The 22,778-nt window shown below is 38.1% G+C and overlaps 1 protein-coding gene across 3 annotated transcripts in view; it reads right to left on the reverse strand.

The window, feature by feature from the left end:
• Positions 1 to 10,437, reverse strand: part of LOC146678791 (LIM domain only protein 7-like) — a 31,438-nt gene extending 21,001 nt beyond the window's left edge. For 2 of the 3 annotated variants that reach the window (XM_085403104.1, XM_085403097.1), the window contains exons 1-7: positions 10,303 to 10,437; positions 10,042 to 10,129; positions 6,198 to 6,268; positions 5,684 to 5,753; positions 2,938 to 3,044; positions 2,348 to 2,378; positions 44 to 157 (exon numbers count right to left, since the gene is read on the reverse strand). In XM_085403104.1, coding sequence (XP_085259230.1) covers positions 44 to 157; positions 2,348 to 2,378; positions 2,938 to 3,044; positions 5,684 to 5,753; positions 6,198 to 6,268; positions 10,042 to 10,110 — 462 coding nt within the window. In that variant the 5' untranslated portion in view covers positions 10,111 to 10,129; positions 10,303 to 10,437. The remainder of the gene's footprint in view (positions 1 to 43; positions 158 to 2,347; positions 2,379 to 2,937; positions 3,045 to 5,683; positions 5,754 to 6,197; positions 6,269 to 10,041; positions 10,130 to 10,302) is intronic. The other variant, XM_085403089.1, reaches the window with a different exon arrangement.
• Positions 10,438 to 22,778: the final 12,341 nt, after the last annotated feature.

A 22,778-nucleotide genomic window follows, 5' to 3' on the forward strand; every position in this document is an offset into this window, starting at 1 on the left:
TAATACAATCTTTAAATACTTAAAGAGAAAAATAAAAAATTACCTTGGACAAGGCCAGCCCCAACAGGCCCTCAAAAGCCTTCAAATTAAGCTGAGGGCCATTGTACAATGTGTCCAGGTGAGCCTTGCGACCCAACCAGTAAATTGTTATCAGAACCTGAGAAAGAATAGACAGAATTACAAATATGACCAAACACACCAACCTACTTCCTTACTTAAAGAAAAAAAAAAAAAAAAAAAAAAAAAAAAAAAAAAAAAAAAAAAAAAAAGAAAGAAAGAAAGAAAAGACACCACACTGCTCAAAACAAATTAAGAGAACAACAGGCGTACTACAGATACAACAACACCAACAAGACAACTTTCCCAGTGTTGTTAAGACCCCTCTCTTCTGAACCACGTGGAAGAGTCCGGTGATGCTGTAGCAAATGTAAAAGGGGATGCCACTGAAAGAACTGCCAGTTCAGGTCCTACCATCAGGCCCTCATGCCATTCTGATGGAGTCCAATTCTGACAGTTTGGTCAGAAACGTGCTCATGAGCTGCCCGCTAGCTGTCATTTTCTGCAATTTCTTCCTCCTCACATAAAGCAACTTGGATTGATGCCCTTCTATGGCCCCGTCTAGCTCTCCTGGTGAAAAACCACCCGTCTCCTGTGATCTCCTCCACACTGTTAAAAAACAGCAAACCTTCTTGTGACAGCACAGCCTGAATGAGCTGCAGGTCCATCGTGGGCTACCAGTAATGTCAAGGACACTAGCAGAGAGCTAAACTACAGGAAACTCAGTCAGGAGGGATAAACGCAGCGAGCAGTGGTCTATAGCCCCCACCTGTAACACCACTCCCGGTTAATTGGTTCTCTTGTTGTTGCCTGAACCTGTTTGATGATAGTTTATGCTTCCTAGCTGAAATTTGACTTTGCTCAAAACTCTGATGATCGAATGTGCCTTTATTTCTTTAAAGCAGTGCAGTGAGAGGAAGAAAAAGATGATGATAATGAAGAGGAGGAAAATGAAGAATTGAAATATGCACCTCTGAACTGCATTCAGTTTTTTTTGCCATGTGTAAGAATCAATTTTTCCTTTGAAGAAATCACTAGTTTCACTTCTGAATTTCAGCCATCAGTGTCAGCATCAAGGTGCACCAACCAAGCTACTTCGATTTTCCAAGTAAAACGATGTTCCACGACTCACTATAATAATCCCTTTTTCAAAAGTAAGCATTTCTGTTTGTCATATTAGACTGTTGGCGCCATTATAGCTGCAATTAGTTTTATTTTCCCCTAATTTGTACAAGCAGAGCGTAAACAAGCATTCGGGGCTTATGTCAAACTTAATTAGGATAAAATGTGTTTCTTTCTCTCCAGTTCTCTCTCATGCCAAGGAAATTACTTCACTGCTTGCAACAGATCACAGGTTAATCCTATATTAGCCATGCATGATTCCATTTTATTTAATAAAGCAAGAAACCCATAATTACTCTTGGCTTTTCAAAAAGTCCTTATAAAAAGGGGAACATAGATGAAAATTAACAGAAGGTTGGATTAATAAAAAAAAACTACCCTAATGTACATAAACCCTGATGTTAACATTATTCTGCAAGAGAAATCCTTGAATCGGGCTAATTTATCACAAATCTGAATCTCATCTAAATAAATATTATTTAAATATTTTTCTTAAGTCATACAATTTTTTTGAATGTACTCACAAAAACAAAATGAGAACTTTAAAGAAAAGATCTGATGGATTATATAAAAGACCAAGTGTATTTTGTATTGTATTTTATTAACATTTTTATCTTAAATGGAGTGCAACAGTTCATGCTGGTGTGCTGCATTGTTTTGGTAAACCGTTCCAATTGGCCCAAATTCACCCCAAGTGGTTCATTTGAAAGAATAATTAACTAAAAACATAGAAATAAAAAGAAGGCTACATCAGTGACTGTAGTCTGGAGGAAAAAACAAAACACCCTCCGTCCGGGGTTAAAGTTCACAGCTACTGTGCGATTTAAATGAGGCTTCACACGTCCATGTGCATCACTCAGTTCCACACACAGACTTGAGGCAGTTAAGATGGGAGTTTCCAGACGGCCTCTGCCACTTATGTATTCTTATATTTCCATCACTCTAAACTCTATGAGGGCTTTAACACCAGGCTCCTGGGATTTGCCTCAACCTCAGCAAGCTCAGCAGCCCCTCCTCAAGGCCACCTTATTTGTCATACTTCTGGACAAGTCTTCAGCATCAGTAGTTCAAGCTAATATATTGATGGATACTGCTCCCTTTATGGCTTTATATCCAACTCATTTACCCAGAAAGGAAAAGACACCCCAACAAGAGAATAACGACTTACATTTTTGAGTCGTCTGTTGCCTTCGTCACGCCTAAAATAAAATTTCAAGACAGAAATAAGTACTTAAACAAAAGAGCCAAACATCTGCTGCTACAATTTACATTTCGATTGCGTCACTGAAAAGTCCTGGTGAATGAGATAACTGTGAAGGAAAAAAGTTAGTGACATCTTAAGCCTTCTCATTTGCAATCCTCACTAATCAGCAACTTATCAGGTTTTATGGAGAACAGGCCATCAGCTCATATAAAGGAGCAGCTTGTTAGTGAAAGTGCAGACATTTATTAATGCAAAGCAGCACGTTCACTCTTATCTTTTTAAATACACACACTGAAAACTCAGTCAGTGGTAACTAACCTACGCAGAAAACATTAGGCCCTCGTGTATTTTGCCAGTACACAGTGGTTCTGCTCATACTGTATTTTTTATTTTATTCTGTATATGCCATTTCTTTTGATTTTCTTGCTTTTATAGCACCGATGTGGGACCGTACAACTATTTCACTGTACTATTGTACAAAGTATCACTGTGCAATTGCAATAAAGTTAGAGTTAAAGGTCCAGGTGCAGCGGTATGTGTTCATGCAACTTCACCTGAGTGTCACACGAGTGGAGATGTCCTGCAGGTCACCTGGATGAAACCGCTGGGATTCATTTAGTCCCAGTTTCTCGCAGGCTTTCAGGAAAACATTCACATTATCCTGAAATATCAGAACAGATGAGAAAAAAAAAACAAAAAAAAAAAAAAACATGAAAAACTAGAGAAACAGTTGATGTTTGTTCTGATAAACTAGTAATGACCAACTCCAGCCTCAAACAGTTAAAATCCACCTCATCCAAACGATTCTCCAAGTGAGAACAGCTTGGAGTACAACCTACAATCAATTCTGATTCATCATTAATCATCTATTCATCTGTCAAGAAACACTCAGTAGATATTATCTAATAAGTAACCCATTTGTTTAGAAATCATACTTGCTCTGTTCAACCACTACAGCAGGCAGGATTACAGCAAAGCACAACTCTAGAGCTGCAAACAGATCTATTTAGATTAGCTTAACATATCCTATCTAGTCGTCTGTCAGTGTTAGTACAGCTACTCCTAAAGGTCACCATTATCATTTTTGAAGTAGTTCAGTACGGTTCAAAGTATTGAGAAACCACTCATTTCTTTACATTTTACTTCCAGGACTTTGTCACTTGTAAAGTTCTTGTTTTCCTGTCTTTCAAAGGTTTTCTTTCCACTCATTTTCAGTTCAGGTCTTGTACCTTTCTTGCACCACAAGGCAATTTGAAAATGTTTGTCTACAGCAGGGTCTGAGAAATGCACATTCATTGGACTGTAATTTTACACCTAATTTTTAAATTCTAATCATTCAGTAATAATCTCACAGCGACAAAATGTAGGAGGCACAAAACTGCAGTTTTCCAAGTCTTAAATATAAAGGATCACAAAAGGCAAACACATAAATATCTCAGTTCAGGCCTGGTCCAGTCTGAATCTGTGATCTTTATCATTTTTTGGATCTGTCCTGGCAGGCAAGACCCTATAAACCCTTTGGTTCTGGGTTGACCCACCAACTGATTTAAAGATATTTCAGGGGAGAAACATACATCGAGACCAGTACTCTAAATTTGTTCCTTTTTCAAGTGTTTGACATGTTAAGATGAAATGTTCAGAACAAACCATCTACAAATACATTTAGAGCCGTTTTCAGATTTTAAAGTAATTTCAACCTGAATTTCATACTCGAATCATCTCCAAGATCCAAATGTGAGACATCTGACTGCTTGAGTGTGACCACTTAGAATACGAGAAATGATTTACCATTGATCAGTGTGTAACGTATAGTAAGTGTTTGCATTGTGTTGTGACTGGCTGACAGCCTGATGGCACAGAGTTGGAGCTACAAAGGCGGATTATATAGATTTTATTCTGAGCTGATAAATATGCAAGGTAATCACATTCTCCACCCTTACACATTAACACATGAAAAGCGCTCATGTTAAACACAAAAATAGGACACTAACATCGAACTGAGCCTCAGTGTTTGTAAAAACGTAAACTTCAGCAGATTGGCTTACTGCACTTTGAGCTTTGTGACTTCATAAATGAGGAAATGAACTGGGGTGTCACACAGCAGGTTCATGTGCAGCAGGAGGTTAGGAGTCAGAGAGAAACTCAGTTTGTTGAAGAAAACCTGCTCGCTGCCAAGTTAAGTTCACAGACTTTATATACAGTAATCGACTCAGGTAAAGTTAGCTCTCTTTCTGGAAACAGAAATCATTACTGAAGCAGTTTGAGAGCATCTTGACACAACAGAACAAAAAGGCAGCCAACATCCAAAGAATTTTGGTAGACTTCAAGAAGACTGGACAGCTAGTCCTGAAGACCAGTCAAATAAAAGTTTGCCTAAAAGCACTCAGGCTATGCTCAAGAATAAAGGTGCTCATACCAAATATTATCTTTCAAGCATGTTAGAATTGTGCAGACTCTGTTTTTGCCTAATATACACCGTGTTTCTGTGTATGATTACACGCGTTTCAACAGATCACTACAACCATTTCTCAAACTAAATATGAAAACATGATTATTATGTTGATGATATTAAAACAGTCAGAGGTGGATAATTTAGCAGCCTCTATTGGTAAATAAACAAACTGCATAATTTATTTAAAATAATGATCAATGTTTTTGTCCCCATTTGTGCATTTTAGCATGTAACAATTCCAACTCCCATGTAACAAAATATAATAAAGACTGAAAATTCACTATAAATAATGCCAAAGCTTCAAAGGCCGGACAGAGGATATTTATTGTGTTATTCAAAGAGTTTCTCGATAAGTGTCGATGTTGATTTTTAATTGTTTAATTTGAAGTTATCAGATTAAAAACAAACAAAAGCTCCAGTATTGCTCTTTAGGTTGTGAAAGTAAGAGCTGAACCTCGGCTGCATCTCCCTCTCCCACCCCGCCATCACCACCAGTGCATCCACCGCTGGGCTCCATCTATTGGGCCCTGTTGGGAGCCTGAAATTGATCTTTTCCTGGTCTTGCTTTGGGCTGTTTTGGCAATTATACTTGTATGAAGCTATTGAGAAACAGCCTGAAGCCAAAATAAAAATCTTCATTTGCATCAGTGCCCAATAAAAACAAGCTGAAACTTTGCAGTTGGTTGAAATGCACGTTCATGTTTAGTCAGACTACAACAACACTGTCTCCTTGTGCCTGCAACAGGAAACCACACAATGTTTCAACACTTCCTGGCCAACAGGTGTCTTTTTTGTTTTCTTGCATACTCTGATTATGCAGACGTCATACAGCTGAAGTGTAAACTCACCAGACCAGCGATTGGAGTAGACAGCCTGTTCACCCTCTTGATTATTCCGGGTTTCAACTGATTAATTAGGCTGCGAGTGAAGACAATTAGCAAACAGATTACAAAATATTCCAGCCACAAAAGATAACTGGTAAACAGTCCTAATTTTGACTTCCATTGGCAGACGGCATTTTAGATAAAGAACCACAACTTTTTCTTTTTTAAGCCATCATCCTAAAATCAACTTCTGGGTTAACCAGCAAACATCAGATTTGTGCGTCTGCACTTGTTAATTTATGAGTGTTTATCTTTGCTTACTTTTAAAGATACTCAGCAACCTCCAGACTGTAGTTTTGGATGCTACTGTTTTTAAAAAATTGTTTCAAGGCTGCTGAAGGCAAGCTGGCAAATTAGCCTGCATACACTCACTAATGATAGGTCTGCATGATAATTATCTTTCAAATTAATTCTTACAGATAAAAGTTTGACCAAAGTAAAACTGCAAAACACTTAAAGTTTGAGCATCATTACTTACTTGCAAAGCAGGACTCCGTTCTCTAATGCGGCACGGAAGTCACTGCATCCAAACGACTTTCCAGTCACTTCCTAAAGAGGGGAGGAGAGAAAAAAAAAAGTCAATTATTTGCGTTTCTTTGCTTAATGTTGCTTTGTTGTTTTGGCAGTGCCCCTTTACTAGAAAGAATGAACAATAAAATGGACCGAAAACACTGGAAAAAAGAAAAAAAAAAAAAAAAAAGGCACACAGGACCGACTGGTATGTCGTTTTGACCAGAAGCACCACACCAGTCCAAATATACTGGAAGAAGCTTGATTCACGGCAGCTCAGCTTCACATGCGCTGCTAATGGATTACTGCTAGATGACACACTTTCAGAGGTCTTTTCCAGCTCACGTCAATCTCAATCAGAGCTTTTTTGGCACCCCACAATGGACCCACAGCCTATTAGGCAGTGACATTCAGGTTTGGAACAAGTGTTCAAATCCAGTAAGTAACAGAAATAAGCATGACTGTATGAATACGTATGACTGTATATAATTCATGCTACATTTTAAAAAGGTTCCAACATGCTTAAAATAGTACCACATACTTCTACAGTACTGACACCAACACCATATATCCACCACTGTCTGTATAAACTGGTGTAAACCAGCACATTAATGATTAAAGTATGTTAAAGTGCTTGCAGAGTTCAACTATTAAAGATGATATTTGCCCTTTATACAGTCACCCATTATTTTAGCTATCACAAACATTCTAATCACCCAATCACATGGCAGCAACTCTGTGCATTTAGGCATTCAGACAAGGTCAAGAAGACTTAAGTTCAAACCAATCATCAGAATGTGTAAGAAAGCTGACATGGTTGACGCAGCCAGACGGAGCTCTGAGTGTTTCAAGAACTGCGGAAAATCCCACCAGATCTTCTGGTGGACCTCAGGAAGAATTAGCAGTTTCTGTGGTAACGACTAATGGGTGCCTAAATAATGAATAATGAACAAGCACCTCCATGCTTTACAGAGAATGGTCTGAAAAACAAAATCTCCATTGAGCAGCAGATCTCTGGGTAAAAACACCCTGTTGATATCACAGGTCAGCTGGAGATGGCCCGACTGCTTCAAGCCGATAGGATGGAAACAGTCTCTCAAATGACTGCTGGCTACCGCCATCAAGGTAAGCAGAAGGTATGCTTTGTATTAACAGTTTAGGCTGGTGGTAATGGTTTAAAGGTTTGGGGGATATTTTCTTGGCACACTTTGGGCTGCTTGATACCAGTTGAACATCATTCAAACACCACAGCCTACCTGAGTATTCTTGCTGACCATTGTCCATCCCTTTGTGTCCATCATGTGCCCATTATCTGATGGCTGCTTCCAGCAGGATAAAACACGATGTCAAAAACTCAAATCATCTCAAGCTGGTTTATTTAACATGATCATAAGCTCACTTTACTCAAATGACCTTGGCAGTTACCAGATCTCAGACCATTAGAGCACGTTTGGGATGTGCAGGAACAGCAGAGTCCAATCAAGAAACCGTGTGATCGGAGCAAAATCTCTGGGAGATGTTTCCAGCTCCTTATTTAATCCATGCCAAGAAGAATTAAGTATTTTGCAAGCAAGTTATACCAGTATAGCAAGTTGTAGTTAATAAAGTGGCCAGTGAGTGTATACACACCACTTGGTGTCAAAAACAACTATGCGAAAAACATTAGGAAGCCATAGTTTCAGTTGAAGTTAATTAAAAAGGCAAAAATATACACTCTACCTCTTGTAGTTGTTGCTGTCAACTATAAGAGTAAATTAAGTGACTTGGGTAAGAGCAGCTGAAATATTCTCCAGCTGCCACATAAAAACAAATAATTACAATACATCTACAGAGAAAAGCAGCCATAAAATGTATGTAAACAAGCATTCACACAACCACTCAAAAGTTGTTTTTGCTCTGAACAACAAATATAGCATAACCTATGGAAATGATTTGACATGGCAGGAGCAAGAACAAGGCAAGCGGGGTTTTGTAATGAGGACATAAAAATGGGACTATTAAGGTTCGGCTCCATAACTAACATGGGGCCCCAAAAGGCTATGCTTCTCACTAATTAGTCCCCCCAGGAATCCACAATTACAATTCATTTTTAGTAGAATCGGGCGCTGGGTACAGAGCGAATGCGTCTCAGTGGAATCAGACAAACAATGCAGCGCAAGGTTAACACAATAACACACAATGCGGCTGTGCCGTGGCATGCTGTCTGTTCTACAGCATCAAACATGTAACGTGGTCATTTTAATGAACAACAGTCCCCGAGAAACCACAAATTAAATGAATTTTATCCGTGTGCAACTCGCAAACCTCGCCAGATTGCTTCATTTGTCTAAATAGAGTGTCTCCCAGCCAAAAAAGGATCAAATGACCCCGGGTGGGAGAAAAACAAGCATCATTACATGTAGTCTTTAAAATAATGTATTATTAAGAGCTGCAATGATCCGCCAATTAATCCACAGCAAGTTGCTATCAGGAAATAAAGCAGGAATTTTTCAAAAATGCCAAATATTCACTGGTCAAACACAAGATTTGTTAAAAAAAAAAAAAAAAAACCTGAATTACAGTCAATATGTTTCATATTAATGAAGGGATGATGGTGTTACTCTAAATGAGGAGAATACATGCTGGACAGCAGGAGGGGGAATCTTCTGCTTCTCCAAGAAACTATGACGTCATATCAAATAGCCCAATTCATTATAATTTCTCCTGGAGTACAGCAAACACTTACATGATGTTGCTGCCAGTTCTGTGCCAATGATAAAACAGTTTGGATGCTTGAATATACGGAAGCTTATTATCCCCCAACCTGTAGCTGGAGATATTAGTGCCAACACGTTCCCATTGTGATCTGGCTCAAGGAACGGTGCATTTACTTGTTTGCGAGCAGCAGGCCTCGCTATACTCCCGTCTAACACATACATGCCTCATCACGGTTCACCCGTTCTTTCATCCGTCAGTGCAGGAAAATAGACGTGCAAAACTGGCACGGGCTTTCTGCCAAGAGACCCCTGCACAAAATTCTCACAATGATCTGCTCGGACACAAGTGACATTAATGGTCCCATTTAGAGTTGGTCGACATCCAGTGCTCACCGTCTACAAGTTGTAGCCATCGGTTATGATTTAAGGATCACAGTTTCTAGTTTGGACAGGAGCAGCCTGAAATAACCTAGAAAATGCACCACACTCAAACCACATCCTCCACAATGCATGCAAGGCAAAGCCTGCCTGCCTACACCACATGCCAGGGTAGCATGCAAAGTGTTACATTTAGCAAATTTAACCCATGCCTTATATAATATCAGCACACTGATACTAAACAAACCTCAAGTAAAGTGTGCACATTATTATTTTCCAGCTTCTTTTAAATATTAACGATTTATATGCCTTTTCTGTATTTGAATTTACCTCTGAAGCCCAGAGACCTGCAGTCAAATACTTTCTGAGCAAACAGACTTCTCAGATAGGTAAGGGTCATAAAAAAGCCCTGAGTCTTATCAAAGCATACTTTGCCTTTGAAACGAAAGATTAAGTATGCAAAAGATGCCACACTTGATGTTTGAGAGCACAGAGCCTCAGTCAGTTTAAAAGTGTATGAGTTTATAGTGAGTTTCAACGATACAAATTATGCACAGGTGCTTTTGCATGGCTGCTTCTGGTTAACGTTAGATTTCCTGTCTTCACAGCGGGTTAAAATAAAGCGACATCAAACCTTCTTAATTGCTTGTAATTAATTGTCTGCAATAAGTGAAGAGAAGCACGTCTTAGAAGTAAATAAAGGGAGAGGAAAGAGTGAAGAACTGAACCTGCAGCTACCTCAATCCAGCGTTTGGCCTCGTTGAATGCGTCTGCACTGCTCACACTGGTCTGCTGACGCCACTCCATCTTAGTCTTCTGAACAACTCTAACGAGAGGGCAAAAAGAGGCGAGAATTCGTTACATTCATTAATTACGGAGCACGGAAGCCACGAACCTGCTGCAAGCCTATCAAATAAGGTCAATTAGTATCAGCACACACCCACATCCAAGTGATACTTTAAGAAAAGGCACAGTAATAATTTCTGCCTGTTTGGTCACCTTACGCTGTGGCTTGGCTGCTCACCGGTGAAAGTCTTCCGCTAATTGACACCCAGTTTAACACCGGACCGTCCGTACTCCTGCCACCCCGGAGCCCATCACTGACAGGTTCCGCTTATTGGATGAAGTGTAGCGGAAGGTCTCCGCCCACTAAAAAACTTTCAGGCAAAGTTTGAAGCGAAACCAAAGATGAGCCGAGGAGGGGAGCGTAGACTCTTCATCCCCCTGCTGGCCAGCGGCTGCACTGCACCACCAAGAGATGAGGTTTTAACATTTCAAATACTGAAGAGCCTAATTAATAACAAAAAGTAGATAAAGATAGATAAATACATTAAATAAGGTCGTTTTTAGCGTATACAGCAGAGTATAATGTCTTATTTTTTTTACATATCAAGCTTTCTAGGTGGAATTCATTTCCCAGTGTGATCATAGTAATGCAGTTCTGATGGAGAATATATATCTCTCTTGGCCTAAGATATCAAAATGAAATGAACTGTGTTTAAAGTATAAAAGCACCCCATTGAATTCTCACTTTGTATTGGTCCTTATTTTAGTTGCATGTCAGTGACACCACTGAGAGTCTATAATTTAACCCCTCAGATGTAACTACATCCATGTCTACATCCATCCATCCATATCCTTACCAACCCGGCAGCTCGAGCTGGAGCTTATTCTGTCTCTCATAGGGCATGAGGAGAAGTACGCCTCTGGACAGGTTGGACAGTTCATGACAAGGAAAGGCAGACAACCGCTCACACTTACATCAGCGACCTATTTAGAATCACAAATTAGCCGGGCGTGCATGTCTTTGGACTGCAGAAGAAACAGAGCACCCACAGGTTATCCACACAGGCAGAGGGAGAACATGCAAGCTTCATGCAGGAAGACCCCGAGAAGACAGTATATTTAAAAACCAGACTCTTCTTGCAACTACTGCATTACTGCGCCATCTACATGGCTACATACCAAATACAAACTGTCATCTGCAGTACATTCAGTGGCACTTATTGAGCTTGCTTTCTCACTTCTAGTTGATCCAGACATCACGTTCGATCACACAGTATGCAGAATGCAAGCCATGTAATCTATTAACTTCAGAGGATGGCTATATTTAAATAGCAAATGTGCAAAATTATATATTTGCATTAGGTACAGATAAAAAATAATCTCCTTCTCTTCTTTAATTCCATTTGTCAAAGTTATTTTCTGTCAGTCTCTGTAGCACCAGCCCTCTGCCGTACGCAAAACATGACAGTATCATCAAGGGCAGGTCTCTTCACCAGCTATGTCTATGAATAGAAAATTGTTTTTCTTTCTTTTTTTTCCTTTTTATTTGCACATCTGAAAGCATAATGAGAACAGGGTGGACTGGCCTCATCTTGTATTACAGTACGTGCTTACTCCAATCTAATTTTCTGCCAAATGCCTAAGGAGGTGGACTGTATAGGAAACTGTGATGGAATCACATAATTGTAAAGTAAAATGAGGTGCAGAGGTGTAGGACACTGTAGAAAACTTAATGAGATGCCTATTAAGAAGAAAGAACATTATGTGAATCAATAATCTTCACACACCTTCCATTTATTACCTAAACTGGGAAATTAAAAGATAATTTCCTGAACCACCTGATATGCACACAGAACAATAGGGATTATCTTTTTTCCCCACCTTTGTTTTTGGGCTTCAAACATAAATCCTCTGTCGCTCTTTTGTGAGAATTAAGTAAGGCTGTTCTCAGTGTTCTGATATTTTACAGAAGAATTTTCACACTTAAAAAATTCTGTGCACTGACCATCTTTAGAAATTCACTCAAGGATACAGCCACAGACATCAATTTTCCACTCATTTTTGAAAACAACAGGAAACTTAGAAGCAGCGGTGACTGAAAAGGCTGCCTCTGTTTCTGCACATTCAGAGTGGTATTTATGTACCAAAGGTTTTTTTTTTACCTTTTGTGTGGTTCTTGATGGAAGCTTGAATTACTCTAGGTTGTTAAATTCCTGCCCTGATGAGGCTTTATGTCAGATGCTGGCCACTGATTTATGTTCTTCATGAATAAAGTACTCTATCCAAGATGAAAAACAACAATGGTACTACACAACCCCTTTCACAAGTGCTGCACACTTGAAAAAGCATAATGACTCTTCATCTTTATTACAGGCATGCGGGTTTGTTGCACATACTGATCCACTGATTAGATAAGGAATAGGATTATAAGCCCAAGTACGAAATACTCATCAACTACAAGGATGTAAATAACATCACTGGTCCTCTGATGATCCATTTACATTGTGTATATAAAATGATAAGATGTGTGTTTATTGTGATTGTTCAAGAACACCTGGTCAATAAATAGATTAGAATAAAGCCCAAAAGGCTAATCTCTTTAGTTCTAATATATGCTGGATGAATGTTCAGTGAATGTTTACAGAGCATCCAGAAAGTACTCACAGTGCTTCACGTGGTCCACATTATGGCATGCTACACCCTTGATTTGTTCCAAAATTGAATATATTAATTTTTCACCTCGAATTTCTACACACAATACCCCGTAATTACAAAGTGAAAAATTTCTGCTTGAGATTCTTGCAAATATATTGAAAAAAAAAAAGTAACCTGTACATAAATATTCACAGTCTTTGTTCAGTACTTTACTTTTTACAACAATTACAGCCTCAAGCCTTTTTGGATATGATGGTACAAGCTCGGGATGGGAAGCATCGCGCATGAGCATTTTCAGATCTCTTCAGAGATGTTCAACAAGGTTCAAGTCTGAGCTCTGGCTGGGTGGCTCAAGGAGATTCACAGTAGTCTCAAAGGCACTCCTTTGTTATCTTTGTGGTGTACTTAGCCCAGTCCAGGGTCTCTGGAGCAGGTTATCATCAAGAGTGTCTCTGTACATTGCCGCACATCTTTACCCCGATCCTGACTAGTCTTCCAGTTTCTACTGCCAAAAAACATCCCCACAGCATGATGCTGCTGCAAACATGCTTCACTGTAGGGATGATATTGGCCAGGCGATGAGTGGTCCCTGGTTTCCTCAAGACATGATGCTTGGCATTCAGGCCAAAGAGACCAATCACTGTTTCATCAGACAAGAGAGTTTTGTTTCTCATGGTCTGAAAGTCCTTCATGTGTCTCTTTTGCAAACTCCAGGTGGGCTTTACAGACTTCTGCCTGGCCACTCTACCGTACCGGCCTGATTGGTAAAGTGCTGCAGAAATGGTTGTCCTTCTGAAAGGTTCACTTCTGTCTTTAGCAGAGCTGGTGGCTACAAACTTCTTCATTTTATGGAGGTCGCTGTGCTCACTGGGACCTTTAATGCTGCAAACATTTCTGTGTGTCCTTCCCCAGATCTGTGCCTCAACACAATCCTGTCTTGGATGCCTACAGACAATTTATTGGACATCATGGTTTGGTTTGTGCTCTAACATGTACTAGAAACTATTAGACCTGTATAGATAGATGTGTGCATTTCCAAATCATGTCCAACAACTGAATTTACCACAGGTAAGACTCAAATTGAGCCCCCTCTCCTTTGGAACCAGAAAGAAAAACCTTCCATCTTAGATAAAGCTTAAAGTTACTTCTTCATCAGACCCTGAACCCTCGCTGCTGTTGTTCTGCTATAGTCTCAGGCTCCTGGAGGATTTCCCATGATGCACTGAGCATTTCTTTTCCACTCACCCTTTTCACTCCCCAGGTGTTTAGAGACCACTACTTAATGTCATGAAATTGTGTCTTCTCTCTGCAATAGTGTGTGTTTTGTGCCTTTTTTTCTTTTACTTTCCCCTCACCTCCTAACTTGTTGTGTTTGATGGCTGACCCTCTCTGAGCCTGCCTCTGGGAGAGCTATCTTCCTGTTACACGGGAGTTTTTCCCTCCCACTGTTGCCAAGTACCTGCTCATAGGAAATCATCTACTTGTTGGGGTTTTCTCTCAAAGGTAGTAGATCTTTACCTTCCAGTATAAAGCACTTTGAGAAGACCGTTGATGTGTTTTGGCCCTGTATAAATAAACTGAACTGAATGTAAAGATGTAATGCCTAGTAAACTACAATTAGTAGTTTGAGTAATCACTATACTGAAATCACTGTAAAACGATCCAGGAGCTTATGATGTAATAAGGAGTCAAGACATTAAGCTAAATAAATAATGTACACATAATTAGCATAATTGTTTTTTGGGGAGTGAAAAAATGATTTACCGTTCAATTGTTTGGTTTCAGATTTTATAAGTACAATACCTTTAATGCTTCTGCTCTCTGTCTTTGAGTCCTTTTTACAAATGTGTCCTGAATTTATTGATGCATGAACAGCTAAATATAAAAAAGAAAGAAAAAGTACTGCAAAAGTAATGCATTACATTTTACTTATGTTATGGGTCCATATGAATGCATCAACTTATCATAGCCGATGAACTAATCTGTTGCACTGGGCTGCCACTGGGTGTTGCTGTAACTCTGCATCTGCATGGCTCAACTGGAGGGGGTGGTTTAGGGTGGATGAAGGGGACGGGGAAAGGGAGAGTGAAATGGACAATGACGACAGTCTGATTTGCCTCCACATGATGCAGTTATTTCCCATATTTTCCATTTATGTGTTCCCCTGGGTCCAGTCCAGAGTGAGGTTAAGAGTAATGTGATGCTGCTCAGAATACTCAATTTTCAATTATACCCGCCATCATTACGGTTGTCAGAAGCTGCGAAGTCAACAGCTAATATGTCCTCCATTATTTTTTTATTTTACAGGAACTGAAGAGAAAACCAAGGAAATTTTGTACCAATAAAATATTCTCCTTCTTTCTATTTATTACTTTATTTATTATTTATATTACCTCATGCTGTTTTTTTTAAAGCATCTCAGCTGAATTTCTAATGGATAACTGTTTTACGCAATATGTTTATACATAGTGGGTTTTTTTTAAACATAATTATCTGATCATTAATGAAATGTAATGAATTTATTAAGGTGTGTCATCTTAATTATATATTTTTTTAAAGTTTAATATTGGTAAAAAATATATCACACCAATGGAAAATGCTTCTCTCTATGTGTAGCTCCCTCTCTTTGTTGCTCAGACACTTTTTATCAGGAACTTCATCTAAATTCATCATACCTCCTCCTCCGTCTCCGACAATCAAACTGTTACTCTCACACACTGCTCATGGTGGAAACTGGTGGCATCAACCTGATATGTCTGTCTTCATAACTAATGTACTATATATTGGCTTTTTTACACAAAGAGTGAGAGCTTTACAGTAGTAATGTTATACTTGGAGTATAGACTGCATTAGTGAATCATTAGGGTCCTGCACTTAAATCTGAGATCATTAGCTGGAGGGTTTGCCAAGAGTGCTCTTCTGTGAACTGCATAAAAAGGCAGAGAGAGGAAGAAGTTTCCCCTTACAAGTGTGGTGATTGTTTACATATTTTATCCAGATATTTATGCATACTGGAATTTTAAAAAATGCATTAATTAATTTAACGTTTTTTTTTCATTTGATATTGCCTCCACAAATTAATTTCTATACATTTCTTTTTCAGCAAATGGAAGAAGACTGGTTCAGTATATTCAGGTGTTATCACACCTAGCCACCTTACCAACCTTTTACCTTCTTTTCCTGCTTAAAAACATAAAACATTCTATTGTATAAGACTGCAAGCATTAAAGTTAAAATGTTATAACCTTTTCTTTTGGTAGTTTAGTACTATGACCATAAAGATTACAAGAAATACTTAAAAAGGTGACAATTTATAGACACAAGAATGGCTGTTAACAACTACTTACCTTCTCATTTTACAAATAACATATTAATGATTTCCAGATGAGTAAAGCAGGTTTAAAACAGTGATCTGGAAGTTTTGGTGACTGAGGACTTCCACTTGCTCTTATTTAGTGGATTAAATCATAAAATATTTAAATATATCCACGATTACAAGCTTTAATGATTCCTTAACATCAAGGTTTAGCCATAATACAGTCTGGCTTCTTCACCTCCTCTGCCCTCTCTTCCCTACTGTCTGGTCTATGTTGTCTCTGCCAAGGTCTGAAACACTATCACAACAGGATGTGGGCTGGGATAACACTGAGAGTGCTTCCTCTGCAGTGCCAGTCACCTGGGAGATTTTCCAATTATCATTGCATTTTAATGTAACTTCTGAGTCTCCGGCTGTGCTGCAGCTCAAAAGAACCAAAGAGTGGCTGTATCATGGGCATTTGAGGGAAAAGGCAGGATTGATCTTATTTTGTCTTACTGCTTGCCTCTAAAGTGGTTTTGAAGTATAGTGTCCTTTAATGTAAGGAAAATAAGTAGCTTGTGCATCAAGATGTTACATTCTGCAGCCGAGTGTCATCAACATAAACATTTTTTTAAAGGGAAATTGCTGTAGGTCCCTCTTCAAGAGTCAAAATTATTAAAGGGTGGGTGAGTATCTAGTTATTCTACAAAAATGTTAATTAAACTGATTTTCAACTCAGTTTAATTAAAATTTCAAATAAAATTAGTGGAAATAAAATTAGTGCAAATAGTGGAAATACCAATATTGCATAGGATCACCAGTCTAAGCTCCTGTGTCATGTCATGTTAGGAAGATAGACAGAAATGGAGCAACACGCAAACCACAAAAACAAGTAATGAACAAGAATAAAATAAAAAAAAGTAATACAAATAGGAAGAGCATAGTAAGTTGGAAGTACTGGCAACACGGGAAGGGAGACAATCCAAACAGGTCAAAGGGAAGGACTAAGGTATCTGTATGTTCTGTGTGCTCTAGAGTGACTGGGGTTGACACACAGGTGGAAACAATGAAAAGCAAGTCAAACTAACGACTGGGGGGGGGGTCGGGGGGGGGACAAAAGACATATGAGAAAACGAACTTTCAAAATAAAACAGGAAGTAACCTTTAAAAAATTAACAGAGGAATAAGACTAATACTAAACATGATGATGGGAACACATAACACAAAAGACACAAGACGACCAAAAACTACAATTTAACCCCTTCGCCACTGCCAGTCAGAAACAACTATGCTTTAGCAATTTGCCAATAGCTAAAATATAGCCTTTAGCACCAACTAGCTAAATATACTTGGAGAGGAGGAAAAAATGGATATACTAACTTCTCTTGGTTATCAATTTCAGTTGGGTGGTGCACCTTTCCAGTCAGACAGAGGAATGAGCTTTAGAAAAGCATTAGAAGATGAAGCAAAAGAGGAAGTAAGATGCAATCGAAAAGTTGCAGGACTACCCTGGATCCCTGTGATGTGGCAGTGAAGGGGCAACAGCACAAAGTAAGCTTTTATTGATTATTACAATGTTGACTATATTGTTGCTGTAAATATGCTGTGGTGATTTATTGATTGTCACTCTATATGTGTATTGAAACTGTTTTGTTTGGGGTGATTGCTGACCAGCCTGGTAGTTGTTACTGTTTATATTCATCATGGTCACACGAAAAAGTTTCAGCTGACTTTAGTGATGGCTGCTATTAATTAGTCTGAGTTTGTTTGCATTGTTGGTAACTGATAATATATGTGCATGTCTGATGTGGAATAAGCATACTTTATTTGATGAATGTGTCCAGCAGTGTGCTGTATTGAAATTCATCAGCCACCTGTAATTATAACATTTCATCAATTTGCTATGCAGTTCAACCATCATTTGATAATGGCCTTGTATGGATTTGTCATGTTATGACTCATGTTTTTCCTCTGAATCTTTATCTGCATTTTTCAAGTACAATACCCTCATGCCTGTAATAAAGATACGATACACCCACATTTAATTACCACTCTATCTTACATAACTAATAAGCAAAATTAAAAGTTGTAAAGATAATAAACAAAAAACAAACAAGGATCAAATTTATATTTTTTTAAAATATTGATATAAAAAATTAAATATGACTCGACAGAACATAGAGGTTTTTTTTTTTTTTAAATAAATGCCTTTATAATCCAGCTTTAAGAAATGGCACGTTATACATTTTACTTACAATTATAAGTCGGCGGAAACAGGAATTGTGAATGGCACATCATGTATGCTTTTAAAGAATATTTTTTGCTTGAAGCTGTCATCACTGGGAAGCAATAGATGATTTGCAGCAGACATTAATACATGTTAGAGCAAGAAAAGCACAGATGTATTAACTGCAGCTCACTTACGGGAGGCCTAGCTTTTGCCATTGTTTATTGGAACTACTGTTAGAAATGAGTCATCCTTAAGTGCATCTTTGTTTCCCGTAATGAGACCTTTGTGAAAAAGGTCTTGACTCAACCAAATCTTTTCCCAAATGTGGTTACTACGATGTGGATTTGTGATAAGATACATACAATTAGTTCTGATCAGCAACAAGAGCCCTATAGTGCCTTGTCTACAAAGTAAGTTCAGGTTATTTTTTCCTTAGTTTTCTTACCCTAACATCGGCATTCTCACTAAGTGGTCCCATTACAAGCTGGTTAATAACTCACTGGCTGAATTCCAGTTCAGACACTACACCCTCTCCCTGCACACTTTCACCGTCACAGCCAAGAAACATAAAAAATAACGGCACACACAGTATTAGTACATGTTAATATCTAATTTATAAGCACAGAATAGTTTATTCTTCATTTATAATTTCATATATAACATGTTTATTAACAATATTTTTCTTCTTTCTAAATGATGGCATAACTGTTTCTAAATAAAATATTAAACAAGGTGCAAATGAGTTATTTAGGAGCTATTCGTGGGTCATGGTATCATTTAAAAAGTCTGCGTAAATACTTATTTAGAAGCACATTTGTTCATATGGTGATTAAATTATGGTATGCACCAATTCATGGATTTCCGGGAATCTAAAAACCCCAAACTGTATAAAGCAGGGATTGTTATTGTAATAAATCAAGAAATACTAATCCTCAGTGGTCATAATTTATTTAAAATAAAAACTCTCAAAATAAAAATACTACTTTAACACATTAGTAAATAAATACATTGAGTTATTTACTAAAGCACTATTATTGGTGCAGACGTTCTAGTATATTCCACCTTTTTTAAAACAGTCATAACCTTTTAATTTAATCAGTGATTGTGATCATAAAACATCAGCGATATAAGTGTTTATCTTCAACTTAACTGAATAACAACACAACATAATATCAATTCATTTTGTATAACTAAGGTTCTAATTTTGAAGTTATTATTAGTACTAAAAGACACCTGCTGCAGTAGCCCATAATGTAACACTTAACACAGGATTGAAACTTCGTAACAGTGAAATTTAGTTAATTAAACGTCAAGTTCACCCATCAACATAGGAAAATGGTAAAATGCTAGTTACCTTGGCGTGCATCAACAGTACTTGTGAAACCTATTTTAAAAGACACACAAACAATTGATGCACACCTTAATCAAACTGTTTTTAGAAGCTGAAGGCAATGATTTGCAAATCACACAAGTCAGTGAACACGTATTTTTAAATTTAATGGCAGCAAGACATCTCAAAAAGAAAGTGTGACAGAGCCGTGTTTACCAGTGTGCAGCATCCCCTTTTCTTTGAACAAGAAAAGTTTAGGAATTGAGGAGCACCAGACTCTTCTACTATGAAGCAATGCTATTGTAACAGATGCTGTATGTGGTTTAGCATTGTCTTTCTGAAATATGTAAGACGTAGGCTTTTGAACTTTAGCACTTCAGTACAGTGGATGCACTGTCCATGTTTTCCAAAAGGAATTTCAAATTTCAGTTTGTCTGTCTACAGAACAGTGTTCCACTTTGCTTCAGTCCATTTTAAATGAGCTTTCGAATAGAAAAGACAGCGGTATTTCTAGATCGTGCTCACATTTGGCTTCTTTCTTTGATGACGGAGCTTCTGGAAGTGTCCCTGAGTCTGTGCAGTGGTTTCCAAGAGACGATCGTGCCTGTTTTTAATGCAGTGCTACCTCAGTACCGGAAGAACTTGAGATATCCAATATTGACTTTTGGCTTTGTCCCTTGAACACAGAGATTTCTCAAGATTCTCTGATTCTCTTTTGATTATTTAGATCTTCAATGTTTTCATAATTTTACAGTGAATAACTGATTCTTGGGGTTTTCTCAGTTTTACTTTGTTCTATCTCACAATATAAAGCACATTGAGACAACTGTTGTGACTCAGTGCTATATAAATAAAATTTAATTGAACTGAAAGAACATTATTTTGAAATTTTTTTCACTACAGTAATTTCAGCCAAAGCAGAAGTGTATGAGTTTTTATCAAACACACAGTAGTGTATGTAGTCTTATTACAAAATGTGCTGTATTAATAAGTGAGGTTATTCTTCAAAGTACTTTTTGTGTAGCTGTTTAAAGCCACCAAGGACAGGTGGGAAAAGGATAATGTGGACTGTGGAAGTTAAATGACACCATCTGACTATAATTACAGACAAATTAACGTGTTGCTGAGATCTATTCCATTAGTTTGTGGCACACGTTTTGTCCAATTATAACCCTGGAGTTGCTCTCTGAGACTGAGTAAGAATACTTAAAAATCAGAATTGAAATGGTTAAATATGCTGATAGATTTCATGTCAAGTCCAGTGAAGTGCAGGATTTGCTGTTCTCAGAATTATACTGCCATACAGTAGGCTTTAAATTTGCTTGCAGCTGGCATGAAAGGGTTCAGAGAATCTTTAAAAACACAGATACCCTCTTGCTATCTGTGCAGTGAGGTCTGATGGATCTTCCAGGAATAATGCCAGTATTTTCCAGAGAATTGGTCACAGTATGTGGTGGTTTTGTATGTATGTGTTATCTCAAAGATAACCTGCTCTGTGGAAGAATAGGTGTGAAGCATGAGTTACCACAGCAATATAATGCACACTGTTGTAACCCTGTAAATCTGAGTTACTCCACTCAGGCCCAAATACTGCTTAGTCGTAGTAGTAATGTTGATGTGGGTTTTTTTTCAGCATGTTTCATGTGAAATATTTAGGCTGCACTTTCGTGCACATTATCAAGATAAACATTTGACATTTTTGACAAGCTTTCATTTTTTAAAAACATTGGAGCAAATATATGTGCAGTTAAGCAGTGCAAATAATTATTATACGCCACGACAATATATTATGATATAATTAATGGTCAAAAACGACATTAAACAACGTACCCAACAAAACAAGCCGATTCCAATGCAGCAATTTATCAGCCTGAAAACAAAATAAATACACGATGAAGAGGACCTGCACTACTGCTTTTGTTTTATCATTACTGTTTAGAAGTCGTATCATTCATGCTTACTAGTTGGCATGTACAGTAAATATTCATGTGGTTGTACTGAAGTCCATATACAAAGACAGAGAGTGGTGACATCTCTGAGTTAGTGGGCAGAGATTAATGCAAGGATTTGCTTGAGAGAGAACATGTTTGGAATGGTGATAAAGGTGCTGCTCCTGCTCTGGGACAGCAAGGAATTGATGCAAATTCAATATGATAATAGAGGACCTGGGAAGAAGAGCAGAGGAGGCACGAAGATGCGTCAGCACCTTTGGTCTGGGTTTAGTTAAATATAAGTCAATAGTTATTTTACTGTTTCAGCTACAAGAGTTCATCTTTTAGATTCAGAGGCTAATGATTCATGCGAGATGCTCAGTCAGTAATACAGTGCACAAAATATTGTTCATAAAAAGTCACGCACATTCGTAGCTGTCTAACAGACTAAAACACAGTGGACAGCACAGCACTTAATAAAAGATGAATCGTTTGCACAACACACATACTATTTCAATACTTTGGTTCATCTGTACCACTAAACCAACACTCGAAAGAGTCTTTGTGGTTTATACTGTAGTACATTTTTCCTTCTTTGTCCATTATATTCTGCACACCAATTTCCAGTTAATTGTAGGTGTCCCAGCCGCATGATCACAGGCTTTGTAGACCTGACTGACCATGAGTGTTGGTAATTAGTATTGTTCTGCACAGAGGTTTGTGCTTTGTGAAATATAGTAATGTAACACAGACACATTGAAATTGGCCACTTGCTCCTATGTGGGACTACAGCATTATTTGCAGCTCTTAGGCATTTTTACAAGCTGTGTATTTAACATGTAAAATGTTATGTGTCACATATATAACATTTTGTTCTGTTTAATGTATGCATTTAAAAAGCCAACCAATAAAAATACCTTTCTTTTTCCCAAGTGCAAACTGAATGATACCTCTGGCCACACAGACAGCATCGCTAAGTGAGAAGAAAGGCAAAAATGCAGCACCTGCCTTCATTTCATTGTGACACATCTATTGGCGCATTGAAGGTGGTGAGACAGAGAGCTCTCGCAGAAAAAAGCAGAGCTGCCTGACAAAAACCCACAAAAACCCACAAAAAACAACCCCCAAAACAAAACAGCCAAACCTAGCCCAGTTGGTACAATCCAAATGCAAAGGTGATATTTACACCTATCCTCTGAAGGGCAACAGCAAACAGCATAAAACTACTGGACAGCACATATACCT

This window comes from Rhamphochromis longiceps, linkage group LG1 (assembly GCF_057381845.1).
Source record: "Rhamphochromis longiceps isolate RC_006_pf linkage group LG1, R_longiceps_female_GT1.1, whole genome shotgun sequence".
NCBI lineage: Eukaryota > Metazoa > Chordata > Actinopteri > Cichliformes > Cichlidae > Rhamphochromis > Rhamphochromis longiceps.